The 17,392-nt window shown below is 44.8% G+C and overlaps 1 protein-coding gene across 1 annotated transcript; it reads left to right on the top strand.

The window, feature by feature from the left end:
- The first annotated feature begins 309 nt into the window (after window positions 1-309).
- On the top strand, window positions 310-17,374 carry LOC139172110 (testis-expressed protein 47-like). Its single transcript, XM_070760875.1, has 7 exons — window positions 310-387; window positions 4,049-4,118; window positions 6,538-6,641; window positions 7,776-7,840; window positions 9,773-9,968; window positions 12,910-13,069; window positions 17,277-17,374. The coding sequence occupies exons 1-7, from the start codon at window positions 310-312 to the stop codon at window positions 17,312-17,314; spliced, it is 711 nt and encodes a 236-aa protein (XP_070616976.1). The 3' UTR covers window positions 17,315-17,374.
- Window positions 17,375-17,392: the final 18 nt, after the last annotated feature.

Below are 17,392 nucleotides of genomic sequence, written 5' to 3'. Positions count from 1 at the left end.
ACTAGACACGAGGACAGTTTTTTCTCCGAACGCCATCACTCTGCTAAACAAATAATTCCTTCAACACTGTTAAGCTTTTTACTAAGTCTGCACTTCTATTTCTACTAGTTTTTTCTCATCATGGTGTTATTTTCTCATTTATGACGTGGTTGGTAAATCCACAGGATTCTATGTTTCTATGTTTCTAAGCCGCCCAGGCAAGATAGAAGCTCCCAACTGCCAGTTCCAAGGAAGTGCTTAGAGGGAAACTGCCAGGTCAGGCTGGCAGGTTGGCTCCTTGAATGTTCTGGAACAGTCTGCCACAGCAAGATGGCTGACGTGATGCCCACAGTGGCCAGAAACACCCTGCTTAGCGCTCTGGAGGAGAGGCGGCGGCAGCAGATGAAGGTACGAGGGGGCCAGTGGCCTTGGGGTGGGGCCTTCTGGGCATCAGGGGTTGGGTGGGTTTCGGTTTGGCATCTTGCTGAGTCAGTTAGTCACAGTTATTGAATCCCACAGCTTGGTGGGCTATCAAAACCTCACCAGTAGGTTATCTGCCTAACCCTAACCCTAACGTCCAAAGATACTTCACCAGAAGAGCCCTTCACTCCTCCTCTCGAAACAGAATACCTTACGAAAATAGACTAACAATCCTGGATCTAGAAAGCTTAGAACTACGACGCCTAAAACACGATTTAAGTATTGCCCACAAGATCATATGCTGCAACGTCCTGCCTGTCAATGACTACTTCAGCTTCAACCGCAACAACACAAGAGCACGCCACAGATTCAAACTTAATATTAATCGCTCCAAACTTGACTGTAAAAAATATGACTTTAGCAATCAATCAAGTTGTCGAAGCGTGGAACTCATTACTGGACTCAGTAGTGTCAACCCCTAACCTCCATCATTTCTCCCTTAGACTATCCACGATTGACCTCTCCAGGTTCCTAAGAGGTCAGTAAGGGGCGTACATAAGTGCACTAGTGTGCCTTTCATCCCCTGTCCAATTGTCTCTCCTTATCTTATATATCATATATCTTTTCTTCCTTTCATATGTCTTCGGAGAGGGGCGGCATACAAATCTAATAAATAATAATAATAATAATAATAATAATAATAATAATAATAATAATAAATCTTCTCCTCTATTTTTATATCTTTTCTTCTATCCTTTTCTTTATATACAATACTTCATGTCTATTCTCTTCAATATGTATTGTGTATTGGACAAAATAAATAAATAAAAATAAATGTTGTGGCTGCGAGAGTTGCCCCACAGAGTCTGTGGATGGGGTACCACTCGGAGATCCCAAGATTCTTGGCTAGACTGGAGATCCAATCCTGGAGGAAGGCCATGCCTGGATGTGTCTGGAAGTCAGGTTTCTTCTGGCTACCTCGCTCCCTGTTTTACTGCCACCTTGAAGGTTTTTTTCTGACCTCCTAAGGTTTGGATGGGTTTTTCTCTCTATTTGGAGGTTTCCGGGGAACCTTTTCTGCTGGTCAGGGGCCATCAGAAAGGCCGTTTGTTCCTTTTCGTTTCCTCTGCTCTGGCTCAAAACACAGATGGGTCTGACTACTTCTGCGCATGGGGGCTGTAATGTTTCCTGAGCATCTCTGGTTTGGTCTCCAGGCTCAAGTTAGAAGATGTTAGAGCAGGGATCTCCAAACTTGGCAAATTTAAGACTTGTGGACTTCAACTCCCAGAATTCCCCAGCCAGCCGCTTTAATGCCACAAGTCTTAAAAGTTGTCAGGTTTAGAGACTCCTGCATTAGAGCATGTAAAACTATATGTATAGAGCATGGTTTATAGCCTAGCACAGTGATGGCAAACATTTTTGGGTGTCAAAAGGGTGTGCGTACATATGCTAGTGAACATGCACTCAGGTCCCCACACTCATTCCTTCCCCCTTCACGCATGCGCACCTGCCCGTGCTGCCCATGAGCATGTGCACAATCGCCCCCATCCCTGTGCATGCGCACAGGCCTCACTGAAGCCTGAGATGGAGGATAAACAGTCAAACGAGCAAACAGGAAGTTCAGAAAAATGGACTTCCGTTTTGTCTGTTGTGCTGTTTCTCAAACTCCGGAGTCTCCATGGAAGCTTCCTGCGTAAAACAGCACAACAGGCAAACCGGAAGTCTCTATTTCCAAACTTCCTGTTGGGCAGTTTTTTGCACTCTTCTCTGAAGCCTCTGGAGCAGTGTTTCTCAACCTTGGCAACTTGAAGATATTTGGACTTCACCTCCCAGAATTCCCCAGCCAGCAAATGCTGGCTGGGGAATTCTGGAAGTTTAAGTCCAAATATCTTCAAGTTGCCAAGGTTGGGAAACACTGCTCTGGAGGGCGAAACAACCTTCCCCAAGGCCGAAAATCAACTGGCTAGCACACGTGTGCTGGAGGTTGACAAAGAGCAATGCCTCGCATGTCTTCACATATGGCTCCGTGTGCCACCTATGCACGCGTGCCATAGGTTCGCCATCATGGGCCTAGCATTTTGTCTGGATTCAGCCACTGGCTGAGTTTGACTCAGGTTAATCAGGGCACAGCCATCTACTCCAGTGTACAGGGACATCTGCAGAACATGAATCCTCCCACGCCCAAGATTATGGCTGCCATCTCTTGGGGCTTCATCCATGTGGTAGCAACCACCATCTTGAGTTTTTGGGCCCTCTCCTACTTAGACATGTCTGCCATTTGCTTGGATTTGCAGGATACACGGACCTAGAAACTCACCACAGATTGCTGTAATGTTAGGCTAAAATCCAACTGCTTTCTTGTTGATTCAGTGTTCTGAGGACAGAGGGATGAATCTCCAGACTCTGTCTCCCAAGCTGTTTGAGCACCCTTTTGAGCACCCTTTCTAGAGTTTTCTCTTTTGAGCACCCAAATTTTCTAGAGTTTTGCTTTAGTTTTTCTGTATCCTGTATCTTGATGGATTTTGGGGAGACCTACCAAAATACACTGCTCAAAAAAACAGAATATAACTCCCAAGTAAATCAAACTTCTGTGAAATCAAACTGTCCACTTAAGAAGCAACCCTGATTGACAGTCAATTTCACATGCTGTTGTGCAAATGGAATAGTTGTACAAATGAAATATTGAATGGGAATATTTCATTTATTCAGATCTAGGATGTGTCATTTTAGTGTTCCCTTTGTTTTTGTGAGCAGTATATTTATAAAGATAAATTTATAAAGATATTATTTATGTATGGTACGAGTGTACTAGAGGTATACTAGAGGTATAACAAGCAGGAAGATGGAGATTATGATCCCGCTATATAGAGTGCTGGTGAGACCCCATTTGGAATACTGTGTTCAGTTCTGGAGACCTCACCTACAAAAAGAGATTGATAAAATCAAACAGGTCCAAAGACGGGCTACAAGAATGGTGGAAGGTCTTAAGCATAAAACGTATCAGGAAAGACTTAATGAACTCAATCTGTATAGTCTGGAGGACAGAAGGAAAAGGGGGGACATGATCGAAACATTTAAATATGGTAAAGGGTTAAATAAGGTTCAGGAGGAAAGTGTTTTTAATAGGAAAGTGAACACAAGAACAAGGGGACACAATCTGAAGTTAGTTGGGGGAAAGATCAAAAGCAACATGAGAAAATATTATTTTACTGAAAGAGTAGTAGATGCTTGGAACAAACTTCCAGCAGACGTGGTTGGTAAATCCACAGTAACTGAATTTAAACATGCCTGGGATAAACATAGATCCACCCTAAGATAAAATACAGAAAATAGTATAAGGGCAGACTAGATGGACCATGAGGTCTTTTTCTGCCGTCAGTCTTCTATGTTTCTATGTGTGTTGTATGGTTTCTAAATAATGGGTTTTAGACTTCTTTTAATGTATTAGATTTGTTACATTGTTGTTATTGTTGTGAGCCGCCCCGAGTCTTCGGAGAGGGGCAGCATACAAATCTAATAAATAATAATAATAAAATAAAATGACAGATTATTTCTGCAACATTTATTGCACTGTTGACAGAGCTTCACATAGTGAAGGAAAAGCCCTGAAGCGCAGAGGCTAAATCTTCTGGTTGCTTTCCCCCCACAGAAGTATCTGCTTCAGCGGATGATCGTTGTTGCGATACTGCAAGAAAATGCCAGTGAGGATGAAATCACAGGTATCGCAGTCAGTCTCACCACGACCTCCGAAAGTCTGAGCTTCCTTGTGAAGGGCCACGAAGTCCCTGGATGCTCTCCCTGAGGGAAAGGTTCTAAGGTCTCCCTGAAATCTTTGCTTGCCCTGGGATGGTCCTCTTCCATGGCTCTCTGAAGCTTCCCAGCTGGTGAGATTTCCCCAAATGGGAGGGCTTTCACGAGCCTTGTCTGTAGGGCCGAGGTCTGCCTATCTCACTCTCACTCGCTCGGTGTTGGTCACCATGAAGACAATGCAGGTATTAACCTCAGTTTTGAATCCAGCCCAAACATGTAGACCAGATTAAGAAACAGACACCATGTAGACCTAATATTACTCGTATCAGAACAACTGTAGTAACGCCGCCTTGCAAGGTTGAAGTGTTTCTACAACACTCCGTGGCCTGCACTGGCTGCCGATCGGTTTCCGGTCACAATTCAAAGTGTTGGTAATGACCTTTAAAGCCCTTCATGGCATCGGACCAGAATACCTCCGGAACTGCCTTCTACCGCACGAATCCCAGCGGCCGATAAGGTCCCACAGAGTTGGCCTTCTCCGGGTCCCGGCGACCAAACAATGTCGTTTGGCGGGCCCCAGGGGAATAGCCTTCTCTGTGGCGGCCCCGGCCCTCTGGAATCAACTCTCCCCAGAGATTAGAATGGCCCCCACCCTCCTTGTCTTTCGCAAGTTACTCAAGACCCACCTATATCGCCAGGCATGGGGGAATTAAGACATCTCCCCCAGGCTTTCTTATATTTTATGTTTGGTATGTATGTGTTGTATGGTTTTGAAATTGTTGGGGTTTTTTAATGTAATTTTATTATTAGATTTGTTCCATTGTTATACTGTTTTTATTGTTGTTGTGAGCCGCCCCGAGTCTTCGGAGAGGGGCGGCATACAAATCTAATAAATTGAATTGAATTGAAGGGACTCTCTTTTTTATCTCCATAGGAATTGGAGTGGGTGGCTGTCCTAGGCATTTTTGTGATTCCCTTTTTGGCCTGGGCTCATCTTAGCCTTGCTGGTGGATCCTCCCTTTGTCCTTCAAGCCAATCCTCTCTCTTCTCTACAGGTGGCTTTTAGTCCAGATTTATCACGGGGTTAAAAAAAACCCATTTAAACCAATACTTAAGGTTTGCCACATCTATTTGTTCCAGTGCAGAGGTGGGGAACAATTGCTTGATCACAATGCCCAGAAGTCACTGCCAGCATTGCCCTTCTACTTCAGCAAGCTTACCTAATTCATAACTGGCCTTTTGCATCACATGCTCAATTGGGAAATTGTTTTTTGAGACAGGTTAATAATCCATTAGTATGATGGTGTATCTCTGAATCATCAGGCATGACACCCTGTCTCCTCCACAGCCTACAGGCCAGTGATGGCGAACCTATGGCATGGATGCCACAGGTGGCACACAGAGCCATATCTGCTGGCATGCGAGCCGTTGTCCTAGCTCAGCTCCAATGTGCATTGGTGTTCCAGCCAGCTGATTTTTGGCTCACACAGAGGCTCTGGGAGGGGTTTTTTGGCTTCCAGGGAGCTTCCAGGGGAATGGGGGAGGGCATTTTACCCTTCCCCAGCTGCAGGGTAGCCTTTGGCGCCTGGGGAGGGTGAAACATGAGCCTACTGGACCCATCAGAACTTGGGAAACAGAAGGCCTCCAGGGGGTGAGGGAAGTTGTTTTTGCCCTCCCCAGGCATTGAATTATGGGTGTGGGAACCCACGAATGCACGATAGCACGCACACACACTCTTTCAGCACCTGAGGAAAAAAAAGGTTCGCCATCACTGTTATAGGCAAATTTATTTATTTAATTGGATTTGTATGCTGCCCCTCTCCAAGGACTCGGGGCGGCTCACAGCATATACAAAAACAGAACAATAATATAAATCCAATTAATACTACATTAAAAACAACCATTAAATTCAATTAAAAGAAAGTAAAACCTATCAAACCAATCATTCAACACTCATACTGAAAATATTCATTGGTCAGGGGGAAGATCTAAAAGTCCCCAGCCTGGCGGCAAAGATGAGTTTTTAAGCTCTTTAGGAAGGCGAGGAGGGTGGGGGCAGTGCGAATCTCTGGGGGGAGCTAATTCCAGAGGGTCGGGGCTCCCACAGAGAAGGCTCTTCCCCTTGGTCCCATCAGCCAACATTGTTTTGTCGACAGGACCCTAAGGAGGCCAACTCTGTGGAACCTCACTGGTCGCTGGGATTCATGGGGCAGAAGGCGGTCTCGAAAATGAGGCAGGTCCCGCTGACACCAGTGAGAAAGCTGGGAACAAGCCCCATCCAGCAGGAACTGGCCTCCTACCCTTCCTCCTGCTCCCTCTGTTTTTTTTTTAGGGGGGGGGGATTCTGAGCTGATCTCTCTGTTGATCTTTCCCGCTTCCTTTTACAAGACTACCACGAACAGCTTTTCCAGAAGATTTCACGATCCCATTTGGGGGAAGGCGCCTCGGGGATCCTTCTCATCTACTCCCAGTGCATACTCCACATTCTGGAGGTAGGTCAAGCAACTATTTAAGAGCATCAGAAGAAAATGAAAAATCCTTTCGTTAAATTGCGGAGGGATTTATAACAAACGGTGACAAAACCTACATCCAATTTAAGCACCAGTCCGTAATCATACATACCGGTATTACGAGCCGCACAACGTAGTTTGGTCGCTTGCAGAATTAAGAAAACTCCCCAGCAGAAGTTTCTGAACACTTCCAATCAGGGGTGGGCTGCTAGCCAGAATGTTAAATTTTATTTATTTATTTATTTGTTTGTTTGTTTGTTTGTTTATTTATTTAATTTATTGGATTTGTATGCCGCCCCTCTCCGTAGACTCGGGGCGGCTAACAACAACAATAAAAAACAGCATGTAAATCCAATACTAAAACAACTAAAAAAACCTTATTGTAAAACTAATCATACATACAAACAAACAAACATAGCATGCGTAAATTGTAAAGGCCTAGGGGGAAAGAGTATCTCAGTTCCCCCATACTTGACGGCAGAAGTGAATTTTAAGAAGCTTAAGAAAGGCGAGGAGGGTGGGGGCAATTCTAATCTCCGGGGGGGGGGGGAGTTGGTTCCAGAGGGCCGGGGCCGCCACAGAGAAGGCTCTTCCCCTGGGCCCCACCAAACGACATTGTTTAGTTGAGGGGAGCCGGAGAAGGCCCACTCTGTGGGACCTAACTGGTCGCTGGGATTTGTGCAGCAGAAGGCGGTCTCTGAGATAATCTGGTCCGGTGCCATGGAGGACTTTATAGGTCATAACCAACATAACCAACCAAATTGTGCTCGCTGCGGCGGCTCGTGAGTGCTTGCAGGGCCAGCGCGATTTTGCCTCTGCGCCTGTGGAGGTAGCAAAATTGTGCACGGCGCCGCAGGGGCACTCGTGTTTCAGCAAGGCTTTTTTGCTTCCGTGCATGCCGAAACACGGGTGCACCTGCAGCTCCGTGCACGATTTTGCTACCTCCACAGGTGCAGAAGCAAAATCCGCTGGCCCCGCCAGCACTTGCAAGCCGTGGTGGCGAGCGCAATTTAGCGTTCCGGCTAGCAGCCCACCCCTGCTTCCAATGCAGAATAACAGAACTGAGTGAAAACGCTTGCAGAACTTCATATCCTGATGCTCTCCCCTTCCCCTCAGGCCTCCAGCGGCACCCTCTACAACATCCTCATGGACCTGAGCCTCTTTGAAAATCAGGGAACAGCGTAAGTCAAGCATTCCCTCCAGGGAAGAGAGCTGTGGGGAAGCAAGAGGGAGGCATCTCAGATTTATTTATTTATATTTATTTATTAGATTTGTATGCCGCCCCTCTCCGTAAACTTGGGGCGGCTCACAACAATAACAAAGACAATGTAAGAACAAATCTAATAATTTAAAAAACACTAAAAGCTCCATTATTAAAAGCAAACATACACACAAACATACCATGTATAAACTGTGTAGGCCCGGGGGAGATGTCTCAGTTCCACCATGCCTGACGGCAGAGATGGGTCTTAAGAACTTTACGAAAGGCAAGGAGGGTGGGGGCAGTTCTGATCTCCGGGGGGGAGCCGGTTCCAGAGGGTCGGGGCCGCCACAGAGAAGGCTCTTCTCCTGGGTCCCGCCAAACAACATTGTTTAGTCGATGGGACCCGGAGAAGGCCAACTCTGATCGTGCAGAATGCAGCTGCGAGAGCAATCATGGGCTTCCCTAAATATGCCCATGTCACACCAACACTCGGCAGTCTGCATTGGTTGCTGATCAGTTTCCGGTCACAATTTAAAGTGTTGGTTATGACCTATAAAGCCCTTCATGGCACCGGGCCAGGTTATCTCCGGGACCGCCTTCTGCCGCATGAATCCCAGCGACCAATTAGGTCCTACAGAGTTGGCCTTCTCCGGGTCCCGTCAACTAAACAATGTCGCTTGGCGGGGCCCAGGGGAAGAGCCTTCTCTGTGGCGGCCCCGGCCCTCTGGAACCAACTCCCCCCAGAGATTAGAATAGCCCCCACCCTTCTTGCCTTTCGTAAGCTTCTTAAAACCCACCTCTGTCATCAGGCATGGGGGAACTGAGATATTCTTTCCCCCTAGGCTTCTACAATTTATGTATGGTATGTTTGTATGTATGTATGATTGGTTTTAAAATAAGGGTTTTAAGCTGTTTTAGTATTGGATTGTCGCATGTTGTTTTTACCACTGTTGTTAGCCGCCCTGAGTCTATGGAGAGGGGCGGCATACAAATTCAATAAAACTAAACTAAACTAAACTAAACTCTGTGGGACCTAACCGGTCGCTGGGATTCGTGCGGCAGAAGGCAGTCCCGGAGATATGCCCAAGTTTCTCTGCACGGTTCCGTTGGAAAGGGGCTGTCTGAATATGATGCCCTTGGCTGAAAGACTGCACCTAATGATCTTGTACTATATTTGGTCTGTAACTTGGGTGTCTAATCCTGCGTTGAAGCTATCAAGGCTGACAGCTGTCACAACCTCTTCTGGAAGTGAATTCCATCAACCAAGGACCCTCTGGGTGAAGAAATATTTCCCTTTATTTGTCCTCACTTATGCAGGATGCCCTGCATTTTCTTTCAACATCTTCCAGTGCAAATTGGGTGCTCTGGGGTGGAGCTCCATTTTCTCTACCCCACTGCGTCGTCGTCCCCATCCGGGCAATAGCCCACCCCTGCTTGCAGAGGCCCATTAGATCGCACAGAATCGGCCTCCTCCAGATCCTGTCGATTACATTACATTATTTATATATTTTACCTGTGCTTTTGCTATTAAAAAAATGCAAGGTAAAAAGTTTAAAAAATACATCTGTATAGTAAGTTAAATGTAAGGTACAAATTGATAAACAGAACATCAGGTGTTTACACTTACCGTAGTTTTTTCTCCAGCTTTTACCTTGTTTTCATAATTATTGTAAACCCCCTCAGGGGTTTTAGAACAGGAAGCGCTATAAAAATACTTGGAAGGAAGGGAGGCAACCTCCCATGTCCATGGGCAATGTAACTAGTGCCTCTGATGTGAGTCATGTGACCCCTTCATTGGTAGGTAGCTGCAAGCCTTAAACATCTTGATTTGGATAGAACATGGATGCAAGTGTATGCATAATGGGCGTGCAGAGACCTATGGGTTTAATAGTTTCTCTCTTCCTTTTAGGGCTTTACTACAAGATATTAAGATATTGGTAATGTCTCATAACATCCCCACCAGACTTTTTCCTCAATGGAATGCCACCAAACTGGAAGTGCCTGTAACTTTGGAAGACGTTACCCAGACTCAGACCATAGAAGAGGTTATTAACGAGTGTCTTACACTCATTCTCAAGATGGGGGTGTATCTTGTAACCCTCAAGGTGAGTGAGAGCAGATTCCTTCAGCAGTTCTCTCGCTGGCATCAGGTTCATTTCCCCAGGACCAGCATCTGGTCCAAAATAGACATTATTATTATTATTATTATTATTATTATTATTATTATTATTATTATTGTGTTCCCTCTAATTTTTTTTGGGGGTGGGCGGAAAAGCATAGTGTCTGAGCGGCAGTCCCTTCGGGACTGGGCGGCACAGAAATAACAAACAAACAAACAAACAAACAAACAAACAAACAACCCACCCTGTTTTGCCTCAGAGAATTTCAAAATAAAATACTGTACTGTGTGTCTATAACAGTGAGCTCATAATAGGGCAACTCTATCAATATCAAAATGCCACTTAAATAGTTGAGCTAGTTTCAAACTAGATTTTGATTTTCTTTCTCTCTTCCTTACTCCCATTCTTTTTCTTTCTCTTTTCCTTCCTCTCTTTTTTCTATCTGTTTCTCTCTCTTCCTCTCTCTCTCCTTCCCTCTCATTCTTTCCCTCTCGGCTTCTGGGCAGGTTTGGAAAACTCTTGAGTTGATGATGATTTTTAAGTGAGCGATTGCTCACTGCTCAGCTTAGAGGGAACTATGATTATTATTATTATTATTATTATTATTATTATTATTATTATTATTATTATGTCAGTACAACACAGCAAACGAGATCACTATGCTGGATTTCGTATTTCATCACCAGTCGGGCGCTTCCCAAGCACCTAGGACTGTGTGATGTAGCGGTGAATTATGTTTGCCGATCCCAGTAAAGCGGCCTTTTGCAATTGACAGATGGAGATTTTGTCAATTCCGATGGTTTTCAAATGTCCGCTGAGATCCTTTGGCACTGCGCCCAGCGTGCCAAGTACCACTGGGACCACTTTCACTGGTTTATGCCAGAGTCATTGCAGCTCGATTTTTAGATCTTCGTATTTCACTAATTTCTCTAGCTGCTTCTCCACAATTCTGCTGTCGCCTGGAATTGCGATGTCGATGATCCATACTTTCTTTTTCTCCACGATCACAATGTCTGGTGTGTTATGCTTCAGAATTCGGTCAGTCTGAAGTCGGAAGTCCCACAGTAGTTTTGCTTGCTCATTTTCGACCACTTTTTCGGGCTTATGATCCCACCAGTTCTTTGCCACTGGTAAATGGTAGTTCCGGCACAAGTTCCAGTGGATCATCTGTGCCACAGCATCATGTCTATGCTTGTAATCAGTCTGTGCGATCTTTTTGCAGCATCGCACAGACTGACTACAAGCATAGACAAGCATATTATTATTATTATTATTATTATTATTATTATTATTATTATATTTTGTCCAATACATAATACACATTGAAGAGAATAGATATGTAATAATATAAAGAAAAGAATAGAAGAAAAGATATAAAAGTATAGATGAACACATTTGAAAGGAAGAAAAGATAAATGAGATAAGGAGAGACAATTGGACAGGGGACGGAAGGCACACTGGTGCACTTATGCACACCCCTTACTGACCTCTAAGGAACCTGGAGAGGTCAATCATGGATAGTCTAAGGGAAAAATGTTGGGAGTTAGGGGTTGACACTACTGAGTCAGGTAATTACTGTAGTTCCATGCTTTGACAACTCGGTTGCTGAAGTCATATTTTTTACAGTCAAGACTTGGCTGCATCTAAGGATAATACACTGCTCAAAAAAAATAAAAAATAAAGGGAACACTTAAACAACACCAAATAACTCCAAGTCAATCAAACTTCTGTGAAATCAAACTGTCCACTTAGGAAGCAACACTGATTGACAATCAATTTCACATGTTGTCAGCACATTCAACTTTGTACACAACAAAGTCCAGTATTCAATGAGAATATTTCCTTCATTCAGATCTAGGATGTATTATTTGAGTGTTACCTTTATTTATTTTTTAGCAGTATACATTTCAACCATGGATCTCCTTCATTTGGGACAAAGTTGGTAGAAATGTACACTTCTGTAGCCAGAACATTTCTCCAGTTTTTTGCTCAAGACTCTTAGATGTCTTCAGATAGCATAAGTATACCAAATCCTGATAGATCAAAAAATCTGGCATTTCAGTCGCTTACACCTCCTTACTTTGGTCACGATACTACTAAGTGTCTCCTCCATTTCTTCAGAAGTCTGTTCTTTCCTGGTCTTATGTCCAGGTAGGGGCTTACATTGTTTTGACATATTCTAGGTTAACAATGCCAGCATGTAGGGAACAATTTGGGGAGCCAGTGCTAAGGGCATGATGGGCTTCTAATGCATGAATGTGATTTACGTGAACATAACTAATGAAAAACAATTACTGATTCATTTATTTTTTAAGAGCAGTATCCTGGTCACGGAAATAAAGAATCTGGTTTCTCTTGGGTTAGAGTTCGGATTATTTTTAAAAATATATAAACAGAGGTACCTCTACTTATGAACTTAATGTATTCCAGGTTCTTGTGACCAGTAGAACAGCTTGTAAGAAGAAGCAAATTTTCCCATAGGAATCAATGTAAAAGCAAATAATGCGTGCGATTGGGGGAAACCACAGGGAGGGTGGAGGCCTTGTTTCCTCTCAGATTCCTAGAGAGGCCCCACAGAGGCTTCTCCCCGTCTTTTCCAGTTATAGTTTCGGAGGCTCAGGTTTGTAAGTGGAAAATGGTTCTTGAGAAGAGGCAAAAAAATCTTGAACATCCATTTATCTAGAAAAGTTCATAAGTAGAGGTGTTCTTAGGTAGAGGTATCACTGCATTGATGACTCATCTTATGTCAATTCTGCACAATCCGAATTGGGAGCTTCCTTTCAGCTCCCAGTCCCCAAGCTTTGAAAAGTCAGTTGCCTGAGCAGCATTGGCGGAAGTAGAAAAGCCTGACCAAGTCAACGTATACACTAAATCCAGAACAAACGCCACGGGATTAAATCCACCAGGCTTCCTTTCTCCTCTCAAGGTGGGCAACAAAGGCCTGGGCGAATGCCTCCAGACGGCTGTGCCGGAGCTGCTGATCCCAGCGGAAACCATACAGTATTTGTGCAGGAGCCAAGAATGTTTGAGCCCGGGGAAATTCCTGAAGATGTACAACAATCCTGTGCAGCCACAAATGGACGCAGGTACCTCTTTTGCTCAGAGAGGAACTCTCCCCCCAAGGCTGACCAGACAATTCGCAGCCCGAAAGGAAAGTCTCCCTCCTCAACCGGGCTCTAAGCCAGTGTTTCCCAACCGTGGCAACTTGAAGTCCAGATATCTTCAAGTTGCCAAGGTTGGGAAACACTGCTCTAAGCCACAGCCCCTGGTCCAATGGGAGCTTTTACAGGATTCCCCTGGAACCAAGCAAAACATTTTAAAAACGTTTTAAAATGTTTTTAGTAAAATTTCATATTTTATAGTTATTAAATTTCATATATATTGTCATATTTAATGTTGTACGCCCCACTGAGTCGCCTCGAGAAGGGCGGCATAGAAATCTAATAAATAAATAGATAAATAAAACCATTTTGGTAGAAAGCTGTAGGTTCTACTTGAAACGGAAAATGATTATAAACAGACCGTAGACATAGCTGCTTACGAAGCTGGTGCTACAAAATAGGTAACATTAAGGCTTGTGGACTTCAGCTCCCAGAATTCCTCACCCAGGATGAGTTTTCTTAATGGCTGGCTAAGGAATTCTGGGAATTGAAGTCCACAAGCCTTAAAGTTGTCAAGTTTGGAGATCTGTACTTTCAGCGGGGATGCAGTGGTTCAGTGGCTAAGATGCTGAGATTTATGATCAGAAAGGTCGGCAGGTCAGCGGTTTGAATCCCTAGCACCGCTTAACAGAGCAACCTCCTGTTAGTTGTCCCAGGTTCAGTGCCAAAATGTGGTTATGTGCTTATGTTCAAAAGCACATAAAATGCAAGTAGAAAAATAAGGACCACCTTTGGTGGGAAGGTAACAGCCTTCCACGTGCCTTCAGTGTTTAGTGATGGTCACACTAAACCACATGACCACGGACAGTGCTGGCTCTTCAGCTTTGAAGCGGAGATGAGCACTGCCTCCTAGAGTCGGGAACGACTAGCACATATGTGCAAGGGAAAGTTTACCTTCACTTTTTGTGAAATTAGATGACCTTGGCAATATATTCGATTTATCCTACCATCCCTACCCCATCTTGTTTTTAACACCCCAACACCTTTCGGTTAAAAGAGGTAGGTGAGTGGGGAACAGGGAGCCCCCAAAGAAATTGTTTGATGCAAAGAAAATGTCTGCATTGGTTGCCGATCAGTTTCCGGTCACAATTCAGTGTTGGTTATGACCTATAAAGCCCTTCATGGCACCGGACCGGAATATCTCCGGGACCACCTTCTGCCGCACAAATCCCAGCGACCGGTTAGGTCCCACAGAGTGGGTCTTCTCCGGGTCCCGTCAACTAAACAATGTCATTTGGCGGGAGCCAGGGGAAGAGCCTTCTCTGTGGCGGCCCCGACCCTTTGGAACCAACTCCCCCCAGATATCAGAGTTGCCCTCACCCTCCTTGCCTTTCATAAGCTCCTTAAAACCCACCTCTGTCATCAGGCATGGGGGAATTGAGACTTTCCCTCCCCCTAGGCTTATAAAATTTATGCATGGTATGTTAGTATGTATGATTGGTTTCTAAATTGGGGTTTTAAATTAACTTAAATATTAGATTTGTTTACATAGTATTATTATTGCTGTTAGCCACCCCGAGTCTGCGAAGAGGGGCGGCATACAAATCTTATTAATAAATAAATAAATAAATAAATAAATAAATAAATGAATGAATGAATGAATGAATGAATGAATAAATAAATAAAGGAGCGTATTGAAATAGTTAGCAAGAGTACTGATAGTTCTTGAGGGAGCACAGGTTGCTTAACAGTTACAAGAGATGCCCACAAATTACACGACCATTTCAAACTATGAGAGTTATCTGGAAATAGGTTACAAGGCATGTAGCTCTCATGGCGAATGTTCGCGGGGGAAGTTGGCATTACTATTGTGTAGTGGGAAGTGAGAGGAAGAGAACGAGCCGTGCCAGTGGTCAGTAGGTCATTGACTGGCGTTGTGGTGAAGGTAAGAGATGAGCGTCCTCATTCCGTTTCCCTCCAAGTGCGAACTGCAAAATGGGTATGGAATTTCAATTTCGGAAGGACGGAAATACACAATGAAGACAGAAGTGGATGGTCATCCACTGTGACTGATGATATGCTACAGAAAACTGACCTATTTTGTCACATTGCTGTCTTGACATTACATCCTCTCCATAAGCTGAAACTATTTCAAGATGATTCACAGTAGCATTCATGCCCTTAGCATTTGAGTAGTTGGTCATCACCTATAAAGCCCTTCATGGCACCGGACTAGGGTATCTATGAGACCGCCTTCTGCCACACGAATCCCAGCGACCGGTTAGGTCCCACAGAATTGGCCTTCTCCGGGTCCCGTCAACAAAACAATGTCGCTTGGCGGGGCCCAGGGGAAAAGCCTTCTCTGTGGCGGCCCCGGCCCTCTGGAACCAACTCTCCCCGGAGATTAGAATTGCCCCCACCCTCCTCGCCTTTCATAAGCTGCTTAAAACCCACCTCTGCCGTCAGGCATGGGGGAACTGAGATATTCTTTCTCCCTAGGCCTTTACAATTTATGCATGGTATGTTTGTTTGTATGGATGTTTAGTTTTACAATAAGGGTTTTTTAGTTGTTTTTAGTATTGGATTTACATGATGTTTTTTATTACTGCTGTTAGCCGCCCCGAGTCTACGGAGAGGGGCGGCATACAAATCCAATAAATAAATAAATAAATAAATTACAGCGCACACTTCACACTTGGTGGAAAACGGCGGGAAACGGAATGAGGATGCTCATCTCTAACCACAACGCCAGTTGATGATCTCCTGACCGCTGGCACTGCCCACTGCCTTCCTGCTACATGAGTCATACCAACCTCCCCCACGAACATTCCCCACAAAAGCTACATGCCTTGTAACCTTACTTTCCGGATAACCCTCACAGAATGGCTTCAGCAGCCCTGTGGCCATTTACCCTTCAGACCCACTACAGGGTCACTACAGCACCTCCCGTCCCCATCGCATTCCGCTTGGGCCTCCTCCAAATATGCCAATTGTGCCCCACCCTTGACTTCTTCACGCTGGGGGAGGAGGACGGGACAAAATGGCCGTCACTTCTGGAATTGTTCCCTCACGACCAGCTACAGGGGTGCTGCAGGGCTGCTCTCCCCCATTCCTATCCCATCTCACCAGGACTCCAGAGCGCTTGGCTCTCCTCCCCACACTCACCTTTCGAAGCTCTCCAGACCTTACGTCGTGGAAGGAGGGCAGCCCACGACCATACAGAGGAGATCCAAACGTGGCAGCCATTTTGTGCTGCCTGCTTATGGGTGGGGACAAAATGGCAGCTGCCAGAAAAACTGAATCTTTTTGCTGCCTTAACGACGCCTCCACAGCGGTGCCGAGGTTTCTGAACAAGCCTTGTGTAGACTTTGTAAAGGCAGTGAAACTAAGCAGTGTCCCCAGCCATACAGCCGGGACCCAAACACAGCTGCCATTCTGTCGCTGGGACAAAATGGCAGCCACTTCTAGAACTCTATCATGCAGCTTGCTTATTTATTTTATTTATTGGATTTATATGCAACTGTAATGGGCAGGCTCCATGAGCCTTACCTTGAAAGTAGAAACCTTGAAACCTATAATTAAGAAAGCTGATAAGCAAACCTTTAGCCCAACTATGTTGAAAAAAAAAAGCTGTGTGTAATACTGGTAATCCCCGCTTTAGGACCAGTCGCTCAGCAACCATTCAAAGCTAGGGTGGGCTTCCCAAAAGATCCTTATGACCCAGTTCCAAATTTTCAACATCTACTCCTCCTCCCTCAGTCATATGGCCAAATTTTGGGCACTCAGCAACCAGCTTGCATTTACGGCCAGCTGCAATATCCCACAGGTACATGACTGAAATTTATATTTCTGCTGAAAACAGGCATTTACGTCTTGGTTTTGGCATCCATGGCTTTGGGCAGGGACCAGGAAGCTTGGAGAGGCTCTACTCTCAGCCTCCTGGTCACATATGGCACACTACTAGAGTGTGCATGCACACTTGACATGCACATGAGACAACTCCATTTTAGCCAGCCCAAGATACAAAGGCAACATGTAAGCATTCTCTGATTATCCTTTGGGATAGATTGTACATGTACACACACAACATGGGTGCATGAAAGAAAATACAGATGCTCTTCTGGTTATTGCTTGTAAAAGCGTTGGAAAAATGATGTTTCCTTTTTCTTCCACTTTTCTCTCTCCTCCCCAGAAACAGTATGGCCTACTCCTATTCATATGTCTACATGAAACCCTACAGACAAGCTATCTACCAATGTGTCTACAGATGCATTTACAACTCCCAAAGCCCTGGGATAGAGTTGGCTT

The sequence above is a fragment of the Erythrolamprus reginae genome, chromosome 9 (assembly GCF_031021105.1).
Source record: "Erythrolamprus reginae isolate rEryReg1 chromosome 9, rEryReg1.hap1, whole genome shotgun sequence".
In the NCBI taxonomy this organism is placed as follows: domain Eukaryota; kingdom Metazoa; phylum Chordata; class Lepidosauria; order Squamata; family Dipsadidae; genus Erythrolamprus; species Erythrolamprus reginae.
The sequence above is the reverse complement of the archived record's forward strand: the minus strand, read 5'-3'. Positions and strand labels throughout refer to the sequence as shown.

What these genes read in the sequence shown, in the direction of transcription:
- LOC139172110 (XM_070760875.1), top strand. Translation starts at nt 310, where the DNA reads ATGGCTGACGTGATGCCCACAGTGGCCAGAAACACCCTGCTTAGCGCT. An exon ending in GGCGGCGGCAGCAGATGAAG is followed by an intron (nt 388 to 4,048) that starts GTACGAGGGGGC and finishes TTCCCCCCACAG; the next exon opens with AAGTATCTGCTTCAGCGGAT. An exon ending in GCATACTCCACATTCTGGAG is followed by an intron (nt 6,642 to 7,775) that starts GTAGGTCAAGCA and finishes CCTTCCCCTCAG; the next exon opens with GCCTCCAGCGGCACCCTCTA.